The 14,155-nt window shown below is 43.1% G+C and overlaps 1 protein-coding gene across 1 annotated transcript in view; it reads right to left on the minus strand.

Moving 5' to 3' along the window:
- The window catches only part of LOC117551354 (pleckstrin homology domain-containing family A member 6-like), a gene marked incomplete at its 3' end in the record, with an annotated part of 73,169 nt that overhangs the window by 12,379 nt on the left and 46,635 nt on the right, over window positions 1–14,155 (minus strand). The window contains 1 exon segment of the mRNA XM_034224203.1: window positions 8,598–8,702. Within this exon segment, the coding sequence (XP_034080094.1) occupies window positions 8,598–8,702 (105 nt within the window).

A 14,155-nucleotide genomic window follows, 5' to 3' on the forward strand; every position in this document is an offset into this window, starting at 1 on the left:
ATAGCCAGAGAGGAAATGATATCCTGATAACCAGGAGTCCTTCCTTCCAACGGTGGAGCACTCTGAGGCCCCGCCTCCAGCAGTGGACACGAGGTGAGTTCAATTGGTTGAAATGACTGTATAGTACAAGGCAGAAGTAACCTAGCAACAGAGGTGGGGCTATGGGATACGTGTGTGTTGTACAGCCTTTTTCCTTTGTTCATTCAGGTAGTAAATGGAGAAGGGTGGATGAAGGAGAGATCTCTTACACTTCTATTTTTTCAAATTACACAAATAACATGAATACGATGATTACTTTTATTTTATTATCTTTTGGAAAAAACGAAGGAAAGATAGAAAAAAGCACAAGCAATGAGGTATAAAAAATAAAATAAAAAAGGAAATAACATGAGAAAAGAAAACCAAAAAAAGGGCTATAAAGTGAGGGAAGGAAACCAGAAGGCACAAACTAAGGATGGAAAGAAATAATGGCAGAACACGGATGGAAGTAACTAACACCAATAGTAAAGAGTCGGTCAATAAATACACTGACAAAAGGAAGAATGAACAATCGGGTTAAACAAGCTGGTGGAAGGACAGAGGACAGAGGAAGGAGAACCCAAACCAAAAAACAAGAATAGCAAACATGATCAGAACAAAATAAAAAGAAGAGGAAAGACATAAAGAAAATATAGGAAGTCAAAAGTTAAAAGCAGATATTTATTATATATTTGTAAAGATTTGTAAAACCAAATGTATTTCCGTCATATTCAATCAAACTCTGTTAAATCAAAGCCCAACAACTCCCATGATCCCACACACACATGACATCACCAAACTCTATCTGTTGTTATTGATTTGATAGATTGCAGATGGCAGAAAATGACATGTTTTATTAACATGCACTAAAACTCTCAAATAAAGGCTGCTCAGTAAACGGCTTCACAACAGGATTAACAGGATTGTGCGTTGAGTTGTTTGCTGCAAGAGAGCGTCTCCTGTCCAAATGGAGGATGTTTGCTTTGCATTGCTAAGGTACATAACCTGCTTTATTGTTCACTATATTAACTTTAGGGTCAAGTATATCATTTACAACATAATAAACCCACCATTGTGCCAGTGATGGGATCTCTTTCAGTAACCCAGCCTTGAAATTCTTTTTGGAAACTTTGTAAGATAAATTCCAAATGATAAATCTGTACTTTTTAAAAGCAGTGAGTTATTTTGAGGCCTTTACTAGTTATAATTAATGCCTTGGGTTGGTCTGGCCACCAATGAGAAACGGTGTTCCTGACTTGGTCTGCAAATTCAGAGCCTGTGTTTTTTGGCAGCTATGAATAATAATTAGGGCTGTCAAGTTAACGCGTTAATAACGCATTAACGCAAAAAAAAAAAAAACGCCACTAATTATTTTAATGCGATTAACGCATGTGTATTTTTTGTCCTCGGCCGCCCCGTAGTTTCAGAGCGCATCGAGTTTAAAATACCGTCTACAAGCTGATGCTGACAGCCCCGCTCCTGCTGCCCGCTTGTGGCAGACCACACTTCCACGCTCACCGGCAGGCACCGACTGGCTATTGGGAGGACCGGGAGGGTGTGTGTATGTGTGGTCCGAGCGAGCGAGAGAGAGACCTTACGTGCATTGTTGTTGTTAGCATCTGGTGCTAGCTAGCTGCGCTAACGGATATGGAGCTGTTTAAATGAAAACAGAGGAGCGACATTTCGCCACAACTGCGCCGAGCACTTGACTTTATGCAGGAAGCCAGACAGTGGGACATTGTACGAGAAGTCAGCACACTCAGCACGGATAGTGCGCAACATGATTGCAGCGTCCAGGCAGCTCCCGTTCGAGCATATGCCTTGAGTTGCACATAGCGCCAACGATCCATCACACACACACACACACACACACACACACACACACACACACACACACACCATTTGTATTGTATTATTGTATGAGAGAGGTTCCAGGTTGTTGTGTTTAATATTCATGAGAATATTTGTCATTGTTCAAATGATAATAAACATTAGCATAAAGCATATTTGTCCACTCATATGTTGATAAGAGTATTAAAAACTTGAAAAATATTCCTCTAAGGTACATTTAGATCAGATCAAAAATGTGCGATTAATTTGCCATTAATCGCGATTAACTATTTTAATCGACTGACAGCCCTAATAATTATGCAATGTGTGATGGAATACCCTGAGATTTTTGGCAAAAATGTATAATGAAAACAGTGGTCTATATGACCAGGCTGGCAGAGTGTGTTTAGCCTGGTTCAGTCTAATTATAAACTCTGTTTGCACCTGGATTACTCCATCCTCTGTTTGGAGGACGATAAGCAGCGATGAGTGTCCCGTCAGTCAGGGACATGAACACAAGAAGGGAGAGAGCAGCACAAAGGAATGAACCTCTTCTGCTCATAGCCACTGATAGCTCTGTTCAGGAAGGGTGAGGCTGAGCTCCACAGCACACACACTTCACATATACACACCCATAGGTGCAACCCTATGACTCTGGCTGTTGAATGACTCACACTATGATCAGTAGAGGGAATAAGGAACTCAGGTCTTTAAACGTTTTAAAACAATGTTTCTTGGTTTTCTAGACAAACACTCAGAATGATTGAACTAACAGAACCAGGTTTGGGTTCTATTTACAGACTGACTAATAGCACAAGCTTCAGTTGGACAGTGATTTCTCTCATACTGTTTCCTGACGCCGGCCACACCTCCACAGTCAGGCGGTGCAGCTGCAGGTACAACAGGTTTGGACAGCTCTCTGACTGAGCTGGGAGGAAAAGCAACACTACAGAGCAGAGAATGCTGCTGTGGGTGAGGAACTACAGTTATATGCACACACAGTCTGGATGAAGAAAAAGTTGTACAAAAGATGTAGGGCTGTAAAAAAATAAGCTATCGTAATCAACAGTAGTTAGCTATTTAAAAACACTGGCTTTGTGCAGGATGTCCAATGACGCACTAGTGTCAATTCTCTCTGACCAATGAGAATTCTGCAGCGTTAACATCACCTCTGAGGACAACCTCAGCCGAGATGGTACAAAAAAACGTACATGGTACCAGGAACTATCTTTAATGAATAACCAAAAAAGAGTGTGGCAAGTCCAGTGCAGTGTCAGTCAGCATCGGTGACCATGTGTAACATTTTGTGCAGGACTGCAAAGCATTTGTATCACTTTCCCGCCTGCTGCAAATCAAGACGATGTCGCACATTTGATCGACAGTCACACTTCTAAAACGTGGCTAGAAAGCAAGAGAGTGATATCCCCATTGCCTGTGTCAGATGTCAAACAATCAACACACGAGGTTGCGGTTAAAGGCTAACTGCATGCACTTTTTGGCGGAATACGATGGAAACTGCGACAGAGATGCAGCTACACCAAAGTCTGGAAATGTTTGTATTGATGGGTGAAGCCAGTGGAAGGGCGATTCCCACAGAGTTTGTTTTTGACATTTGCCAGAATCTTTCTTCTACAAGCAAGACTCACAAGAATGTCTGGCTCATAAAGGATAATGGCGATCGATTGATACATTACTTATTAAACCAAAAGAGGATTACTAACCGATATATATATCAGTATAGTCAGACACCAGCGTATCAGAGGCACTGTGGGTCACTTTGAAGCAAACAATTGTCGTGAACATGAGCTGTTGGACAGGAATCAGCAGACAGCTTACCGGAGGCATGCTGGGGCAGGACCACAGAGGCTCCGCCCCCACTCTGAGACACCCTGAGGGAGCTCCTCTACTCCGACGAAAACAAGACGAGTCCACCTCGGAAAACACTCACACTGCTTTTCACTACGATGTCTTTAGAGCTAGCTATACTGTAGATACCAACACTATGAACTCTCACCTATATAACTCTCTTCACTGGCATGGCTCATGATTAGAAAATTACAAGATGGCCTCTTGCAAAAATACACGAGCTTTGTTCACTTTTGCCACATTGCAACACAACATCAAAATAGGATTTACCAATAATATGCATGCAAGCGCACAATCATTATGTGGATTACTTTGGCACGTGAATGGTATATTTAATGTAATGTTTAACTTACAGATGTCAAAATAAACAACAGTTACAGGCGAGGATAGTGAATAAATGAAAATGTGGAATGAAAGTCCAGGAACATGGGAGGAATCCCAAGAAATCCAAATGAAAATGCAATTATTTTGTATCCTGTGCAACTCGCGAATGTTGGCATGTTGTGTAGAGCCCTTTAAGCAGTGATTAAACATGCTGAAACAAAACTGAAAAGAAAATAGAGAAACAGAGAAATGATACTCCACTTCCTGAAAAAAAATAAAAAAGGTTCCACTGAAGCCCTTTCCCGCAGAGCGGTGACTTTTTTGTTGTATGACTTTGGGCCAAACAGACAAAGAATCACATCGCTGCACCGCATTGACTTGATCAACCGCTGATACCACTGTGACCTGTAGAGCAGCTGATTTCATCCTCTGTTCTTACATTTAGTGCCATTAAAAAGTAATCATGGTATTGGGAATTTTTATTTTTATTTCATTTATAATTACCCTACATGTTTTCTTTTATTTGAAGCAGTGTGTTGAGTGTTTTAAACTAAACAGTGTATTCTGTGACCTGCTGCTTTCTACAAAGACAAACTGGACTGTGGGCTTCTCCAGGTTATTTTTACAAAGATTCCCTTGGACCTTAAATCAAATCAACCTGGTGGCGCTGCAATGTTCACACAGGATGAACAAGGTTTCATGAAGAAGGTTTAAGTAATGTGGGTTATGAGGGCCACTGCTGTTATTTTTGGCCTGTGGCTGCCTGGGGACCATGGTTTATGACAGGGCTCTCCAGCTCTGTGCCCTAGTTTTCACTTCTGAAATTCTCATGATCCCAGCTAAAAGAAGTACACAGAGAAAATGTGTCATTTACTTGTTGGCAGTTCTCTTATTTTAAGATTGCATAGAGTTCTGAATTAATTACATTTTTAACATTTAAAATGCAGTGTTTCAAACATATATATTGCTATATATAAAAAATCTATACTTTTCTAAATAAAGACAATCTGAAAGGGACATGAGAAAAACCAGCCCAGATACAAATGCCGCCATCTTGGAGAGACCAAAGTAGGAAGAGAGCACTGCAACTAAGAAACAGCCTTATTCAAAAAGAGCAGCAGTAGGAAGGCAGGAGAAAGAATGACATGAGACCTCTTCCTGCAGCTGACTCAGGACTGCTCAGCATCATCATCCTCCTATACCTCACAGCTACTCATCAAACGCCTGGCTGACATTGGGACTGGGGGGGCACTTACATCATATCTCGCCGACAGACAACAATATTTTCAACTCAACAACCACAAGTCAAGATGCTCTGCTTTTTCACAAGGTGTTCCACAGGGATCAGTTCTAGGTCCACTCCTCTCCATCGTCTCCCTCCTTCCCCTTGGCACTGTCCTCCCTCACTATAAGGTCCTCTTCTACTGCTATGCGGCTGACACACAGGTCTACATCTCCACCAAACCCAACATTGTCCAGCCCCCACCTCTCTCACCACATGCCTCCAGGACATCAGGAGCTGGATGAAGCTCCATAACCCCCCTCAACAAAGCTCAATCCTCCACCACTCCCAACATCGTCATTGATGGCTTCTCCGTACCCTCAAGTCAAGAGCCTCAATGTCACTCTGGAGCTCCCTCTCCTTTGCACCTCACATCAAAAACATCAACCGCACTGCTCTCTTCCACCTATTTCCAGAGTCCGCCATACCTGTCCGAATCCAGCACTCAAATCCAGGTCAAAGCATTTGTCACTTCCCGCCTCGACTAATGCAATGCTGTCTCCGGCATCCCCCCTAACTTCTTAACAAGCGACGAATGATACAGAACTCTGCTGCCCGGATCATCACCCGCACCAAATCAACTGACCACATCCTCATCCAACTACACTGGCTCCCTGTGAAATACTGGACCAAATCAAACAAATGATCCTAAACACCTACAAAGCCCTCCACAACCTGGCCCGACCTATCTCATCGACCTCCTTCAGGAAAAGTAATTTATTATTATTATCATCATTATTATTATTATTAAGGGGCAAAAAGGATCACACCATACCTGCCATTATAACTTTTCAACATTGGAGAAGCATAGAATAAATACAACACCATGAATATAAAAAAGCAAATACACTTATGTGTACAGATATCACCACAGCCTGGTGAGCCCCCCAGAGAGAGGTCACTGCAGCAGCATGCTCTGAGAGAGGGTCAACGGGTGAGCACACATTTCATTTGATGTCCACAGGCAGGACATCAAATGCCTGTGCACGGCTACAAGCTGATGAACAAGCTTCTTGACGTTGGCCAGGGTTTTACAAATTTTACAATTTACTGGACAGTGAATGTGTCAGCAGGGAAATCAGGGAAAAGGTTTAGCCTGACTGTCAAAAATCAAAAATAAACCATCTCACCATAATATTTTGGAAATTACATCTGCTATCTGTGTGAAGACAGGAGATGATTCTCACTGTGAGCCTGGCAGAATCTGTGTGCTCTCACTTCTTCAGAATAGCTTTGATACCAAGGCCTTGTCAAAGTCTTTAATGATTATCTGTCTTTGTGATATTTTAGGTGTAGTGCTTATTTTTACATGTATCCAATATATTTATAGCTGAAATGCTTTTGCTCTGTACTTGCAACATGATTTAAGGTTTGTTAATATTAACTCCAGAGTGACATTGGACAGGAAACAGTACAGAGTCCAGTCAGAACATGAGCTAACAAGCAGCACCCTAACCCTCGGCAGGCTCTCAAAGCCACACTGTGCATATTTACTCAGTCTGTCTCCACTGCAGGTGTGTGTGTGTGTGTGTGTGTGTGTGTGTGTGTGTGTGTGTGTGTGTGTGTGTGTGTGTGTGTGTGTGTGTGTGTGTGTGTGTTGTGTGTGTGTGTGTGTGTGTGTGTGTGTGTGTGTGTGTGTGTGTGTGTGTGTGTGTGTGTGTGTGTGTGGTTGTGTGTGTGTGTGTGTGTGTGTGTGTGTGTGTGTGTGTGTGTGTGTGTGTGTGTGTGTGTGTGTGTGTGTGTGTGTGTGTGTGTGTTGTGTGTGTGTGTGTGTGTGGAATACACTGTGTACATGCCCTGGACTTTGCACCAGAGCTTGCACTGGACATGCAAAGAGAGAACAACAAGGACTGAATGTTCTGGAAAGTGAAGAAAGATGATAATGGCAAACAGTGAGTGAGCGAGAGGTCAGCAAAGAGAGAGGGAGAGATAACAAAGAGCGATATAGTCAGAGATCTGGACAGAGAGAGCTGTCACTGTTTGTGTTTCATGCTGAGGCTGATGGGGAAACAAGGCTAACTATCCAACTTATATAAAGCCTCACTCAGCAGATTCAGACTCAGCTAACCTACATTACATCCTCATGGTCTCATCGTTATTCAGCCTGACACACAGCTGTCTCCGCTGAGCTCTGTTTACAGCTCCCTGCGTCTGAGGAGACATTTAGGAACAATAAGTATACAATTAATATACTTTCTGTCTTTTTACCTCCCAACAAAAGTCTATGGATGTTTCAGATAAGCTGCCCAGTGTATTTGGACTACACAGTGATTTGGGACATGGTTCTACTGTACTTGTAAATAAGTTGTAGGTGGCAGATAAAAAGTGAAAAATGTATCCATTCACTAATAATATTGCATTTCATTAAGCTGCTGGTTTTATCCAAAGGTACTTGACCTTCAATACCATAGACATTTGGAATACAGTTTCTTGCCCAAGGACACTTTGAAATGTTGACCGCAGGGGCTGGGGATCGAACCACTGACCCACTGAGCGGGGCCTCAGTGGGTCTCTGTTTGCCTATTTGACTCTGAGCCGTGGTCGCCCTCATCAGTCAGAATGTTGTTGGTAATTGTTAACTTAAGCAGATCCTGTTTGGGTTGTTTAGGAAGAGGCTAAGAATATCAATGGTTGAAATTCATGTTTTAGCCACTCTCACTAAATATCCACAATATTAAATAATGTTAGGTTTCACAAATTGCAAGGGGGTTGGTGCATTGATGAGAAATGAAATGATGACTCAATGTCAGCAACATAATAAACACAACATATAAAGATTTGGGGCTCTTTAGCTGATCACATATTAAACTCAAAGTCATACAAGTTCTACTAGTAGGCTTCCGCCACAGCTACAACATCAACCCCCCCCAACCTGAGTAACTGAGAGCCTGCAGAGTCGCTGTGAGGCTCTACCATAAATAACATCATGTGACTCAGCCATGAAGCCAGTCAGCTTCTATCAATCAACTAAAACCAAACCAACACCCTTCACTAAAGCACAGCGATGCAACCAAGGAACAAGTTCAAACATCAGTAAATCCTGCTTTTGCAATTAAGGTCACATTGCACAAGGATGAGTCTTCTATGGTTAGAGCAACAGACAGCCCTCCAATCCCCCTGTTTTGCAACATGTTTTACACTTTCCTACCTACTGTTCCTACTTACGGTATTCATTTATTAAGGTTTGGCCTAAACATAAAAAGCAATATGCACTTATGATGAAATGCAATTACACACAGACCTCCCAGCACCCTCTGCCCCTCCACCAGGATGTTACTGACCTTAAAGGCAAACCTGCGTGTGAGGTTATCCGAAGGCTCCACTCCTCCGACTCGGAAACTGAGCAGCGGCAAACTCCCTAACACTGTGTCCTCGTTTTCATCTGTGGAGGGAAATATCAAAGTGAGGAGCCATCCCAGAAAGAATGAGAGGAACACAAATAGCATCCAGAGCACGGCTACAACTACTGTGAGAAAAATAGCAATTACAGGCTGTCAGTCAGTTCATTGAACCTGCAGGAGAAAAGACAGGCAGACAGAGGAGGAGTGTTCACAGTCCAAACATGAGAGAGCAGTCCAAGCAGCTCTCCTCCCAGCACACTCTCTGCTCCCACGGTGACAGCTTCCTAGAATAGATATCCATTATGGTCCGAGGGTCCCTCTGATAAGCAGCGGTAATGGCTCTCACACACACACACTAGGATCCAGCGCGATATGCAGCAGTGCAGTAGAAGGGGGAGCACCATCTGACTGAATAATGGAAGGAGGTATGAACATTTCAGCAGGTTGAAAGGGATACTCCTCTCTGTGACCTCTTATTTTCCAAACGTAGCTCTGAAACGACGCTCTCTGCAGAGTGCGTTTATGTGTGGGTGTGTGACAGAGAGAGAGGGAGAAGGAGGGGAGAGAGAGCAAATGAGGGAGAAAGGGAGAGAGGAGATCTGGGGAGGGGGAAGGGCTTGTGCAATCATACAATACCCTGATCCATGCTGTGTGTGTGTGTGTGTGTGTGTGTGTGTGTGTGTGTGTGTGTGTGTGTGTGTGTGTGTGTGTGTGTGTGTGTGTGTGTGTGTGTGTGTGTGTGTGTGTGTGTGTGTGTGTGTGTGTGTGTGTGTGTGTGTGTGTGTGTGTGTGTGTGTGTGTGTGTGTGTGTGTGTGTGTGTGTGTGTGTGTGTGTTTGCAGGAGATAATGATCAGCCCATTTGAGTCAGTGTTGCAGGAATGTCGGCACTCGGCCAACTGTACCTGCTGCACCATTGTCACACACACACACACACACACACACAAATGGACAGCAGGTAAATATAAACACGTCTCTCTCCTGTTCATGTCTCCCTCACACATTTCAATGATTTATTGATGGCTGTATTTATAGACAGCAGCCATGAACATGCCTTTCCTTTGACTATCTGAACTGAAAACACAATTCAGGATAGGGACTTCAAATGATGAGGAATGACCTAAAATAATCATATATATTATGTTATTTTTAAAACTGAGTATCTATCCGTGCCGATACGTTTGGTCTTAATTCTCCACATCGGAGATAATATGTTACAGCTGCATAATGTATTAAAAATAATTGAAAATATCCTGTGGTTTAACATATTATTATAGTGTGCGGTCATGCGGGGGCTGGAGGCTGCTCCATGCTCAGCCACAGAACATCCCACACCTCCAGTGTTCATCCTCTCCTCTCGCACACCAACAAGGATTTTCAGAGGGGTTCCCTTCCACAGCGCAGGTGAAGCTGAAATCCTCAGCTAGAGACATAAAACCAGTCCCACTACGCTCCAGTTATTGTAAGGTTCACTTGGCTCGGACTGTAACTAGGCTCCTCCAAATCTCATCACCCACAACAAAATGTGTTCACTTCATAATGTGTAAAGTTCTAGGACTGTCAAACTTAAGAAGAGGTGTGGAAATATTGGCTGGCTCAGGACTTTTCAGAGTTGGCTGCAAGAAATACAGTTCATTTTTAATTTACTCTATTTTAGGATTTAGAAAATGGCAAACAAATTGTTTGGTTCTGATGATAGCGATGGAGAGGACAAACAGACAGAGGAACGTTATCTGCTGGAGGAGCATGAGAGGACGACGAGGAGAGATCCAGGTCAGGCTCGGTGTGTGTGCGTGCGTGTGTGTGTGTGTGTGTGTGTGTGTGTGTGTGTGTGATCTATTCACAGAGCCTGCGGAGGCTATAGATTACTTTCATTTGTTATTTAAATAGTTATTATATAAATATTGAATCCTCTGTAAATGTTAATATTGTGGTATTATCTGGCTCAGAGAGGGATAACATGTCATATCTCCTGAGACTAATGAAATGGGCCTACATTTGCCATGTGGACAAAATCAGATTTGTACACATTTTTATTGTTAGAATCCATTCAGGGGGCTACAAAACTAAAATCAGCCCCAGGGCTTGATGGCAGGTTAAGGCGGCCCTGGCTATGAGGTATGATTCCTCCCATTGGAGAGTTGCATATTTGGTGTATATATTGAAGACCATTTGTATAATTGTTTTCGATTTCCAATAACAGGGTAAGCCACAGAGAGGCTGTAATGTGTGTTTAACAAATGCACACAGAATCACAATACCTCGGAGACAGCCTGTAAAACATAACCCAGACAACAAAAGTCCTGTCCTTTTTCTCTTGGTGCCCATTTCTTGGCCCTCGGTCTCTGCTGGCATAGTAATCTCACAGTGGTAAACTGCATAGTCACAAATTCTTCCCCCATCACTCCCTCTTTCTAAGCCTTCTTGTTCAAAACACAGCTGGGCCAGGCAGACATCGAGCAGGAACAAAACAGACGTGTTCAGAATAAAGAGTGCAGCCCCAGCACAGGAGGAATTTACTTCACAACATGAGAGAAAAGAAAAGCATGGGCATTAGAAAGCAAGTTTAAGATCAAAATCTTAACCTGAAAAATGTAGTTAAAGGTTCCAAGAGAAAGAAAGATAAAGAGACAAAGAACTGTGCATTATATCTGCAGTAAAGAAACATATTTTTCTTCCATTGTTCTAGTCTATCACTGTTTTCTTTGCACATCTTCTGTTGGTTTTAAAGCTGGACTCCTGCATAGGGTTATTGCTCGTGGCTCTGATGTAGAGCACAAGCAGAACGGACAGCAGCTAACAGAACAGACCCACAGTGTTCTTGAGTCATTGTGATCCTGGAATCCTCTTCACACAGTGGCGTTTTCTCCCGAAGGCTGACAATAGCTGTCTTTTCAGACCGTGATGTCATTTTAATTAAAAAAACTACGTATTTTAGTTTGGTTAACTCTTCTGTGCTGCCCTTTCTCCCCTTTTGCCATACAATATTTTACCAAGAGTGAAACAACGGCCCTCGAATGCCCCTTTCACACCAACGCGTTTTCAGCTCCGGCTCGGAGCTGGAGCCTGAAAAGTACCGGTTTTTCCTATTCACACCGCAGAGGTGCCGCCTCTTAGCTCCGGAATCCGGTTCACTTCCAGCTCCAAATTGTCGGTCTAGAGGCAAGAGCTTCGGAGCTAAGAGGCGGCGTCGCTTACGTCGAGGCGGGGGCAGGTAGATGCTGAAGACCACAAAGAAGTCTTGCATTTCACATGTGATGTTTGTAAAGTTCCAAGTAAAGTCGTCCCTTGTAAAGTCGTCCGATGCCTTCCGTTTCGTTTCGTAAGAGGATAACCAAAGCGAACAGCGCTTCAATACAATCGGCCATTGTTGTTGTTGTCGATGTGAGGGATTTCCGCGCGGTTTGGATTTTATGAAGTAGGCACGTAAACGGTGACGTCATAACGCAGCAGCGGCAGCTCTGGGCGGTGTGAACTGAGCGGGAGCAGAAAAGGGAAACCGGAGCTGAACCAGAAAAGCTCCCGCTCAGAGCTAGAAAGGGAAAAGCGCTGGTGTGAAAGCCGCATAACTGTTATGCTGAATGGTGGTGAATCACGGTATTGCAATCCGTGTTGCACCACCATTGGTGCCCTAAGAGTAAGAGACAGGTCATGTGACCTGTTTTGACCCCCTTAAGACTCAAAAACAACACGGAAAATAAATTGTTGGAGCTGTATATTGCTTTATATTATTTAATAATGAAAGATGTATTTTGTAGCATGTGTATTAGCTGTAATTAAACTAGTGATGTTCAGAAGAACTAGGAACGACTATGGAGCTCAATGTGTGTGAAAAACAACACTGAAACAAGGTATGCTTTCCAAAACAACATATTTGTATTCAAGATATCAACACGTTATCACATTCTTATGATTCTTTTTCTGGGGTTGTGTCCAGTAAAGGCAAAAGACAAAACAAAAAGGTTCCCGGGGTACAGTTCATTCATTTCCGTTTGTTACGTTAATTTTAGTTCAATCCTACCACACCATGTGGCAGGGAGATTAGGTTTATTCCAATCTTAGCTCGCCATCAAGGTCCAGAAAGGTCATCAGGACAAGCACCTGGCAAACAAAACATATCTGCACAAAAAACCTGACCTGTAAAAGGTCACAAGGAATAATTAGTATCTTTCCTTTAAGCACTTAAATAAAAATAAATCTCTTAAATAAAATAAATACATCTCTTGTATAAAATAAATACATCTCTTGTATACATAAATAAATCTCTAGTTGAATAAATACATTTCTGGTTGTACAACATTTCTATATCCATTTATATACAAAACATTTAAATTCAATTCAGCCAGTAAACAGCAAAACAATACTTCAGGGCTGATAGCCAAAAGCCCACAAGTTTGTATTTAAAGGGGACCTATCATGCAAAATGCACTTGTGTACGTCTTTTATACATGAATATGTGTCCCCGGTGTTCCAGGGAACTCACCAAGTGTCAGAAAACACAACCCTCTCTATTTTCCTCCATACCCAAATCTCTAAAAACGGGGCTGCAACGGATCTGATACAGACTGATCCAGATTTGAACACTGTCCTGACGTCAGGACGGTGGCGCTACGGCTATTGGTCAATTCTCCACCTATCAGGGGAATGAGAGGTTGGGCCACGGCCGGCCATTGCTGCTCGAAAGCGCTGGAGACGCTGTAGTACATGCGCCAGGCCTGTAAGTGGCGCTGTAGTCTGCCACAAAAGCAGCGAAGAAGACTTCCCTTGCATGGTTGCCATGGTTGCCCTTCTGTTTATTCTCCGCTGTGGCTCTTTTTCTCCCTCCCCGAGGCAAGCGTTTGCTTCTCCTGCTTTAAAACAAATGAATAATGACTCTATATAATCATATGTAAGGGATAATGTGCAGCGACGCGGTCATTATGGGGAAAAGAACACCGACAGGCTGATCAGGAGCCCTACGTGAAGCGGAGGGATCTAGATCGGCATGAAAGTTGTGAGGTGATGTGTTTTTTTGTTTTATCCTTTTCACCTGCAATGCCTTGGTAACTCACTGCATGCAAATTAGCGCATTTTAATTAAGACTAGTTAACGCCTAATTTACATATGAATGTGGCGATTGTGATGATGTTATTAGATACACATGTTACTGTATTCACTTTAAGTGTCTCCCGTTAAGGCCCTGACACACCAGGCCAAAATCGGCCGTTTTCGTTAGTCGGGCGACGAAGCGTGCCCTGTCGCCCAAACTCAATTGGTGTGTCCCGCACCGTCGGCTGTGACACGCCTTATTTGGCCTTTCATGGCCGACGTCGGCCACAGGCAGTCGGACAAAGAAATCACTCTGATTGGCTGTTCAGCTAGCGAATCAGTGCATGAGAAGCGAAACGGTTGCTTGAGAATGTCTTCCACAAGCAACACTCCAATGGCTGATAGCTCCAGTACCGCACCAAACATGTTTTCGATGGACGAGAGTGAAAATGAAACGCACACGCTATT

This window comes from Gymnodraco acuticeps, unplaced genomic scaffold (assembly GCF_902827175.1).
Source record: "Gymnodraco acuticeps unplaced genomic scaffold, fGymAcu1.1, whole genome shotgun sequence".
In the NCBI taxonomy this organism is placed as follows: Eukaryota; Metazoa; Chordata; class Actinopteri; order Perciformes; family Bathydraconidae; genus Gymnodraco; species Gymnodraco acuticeps.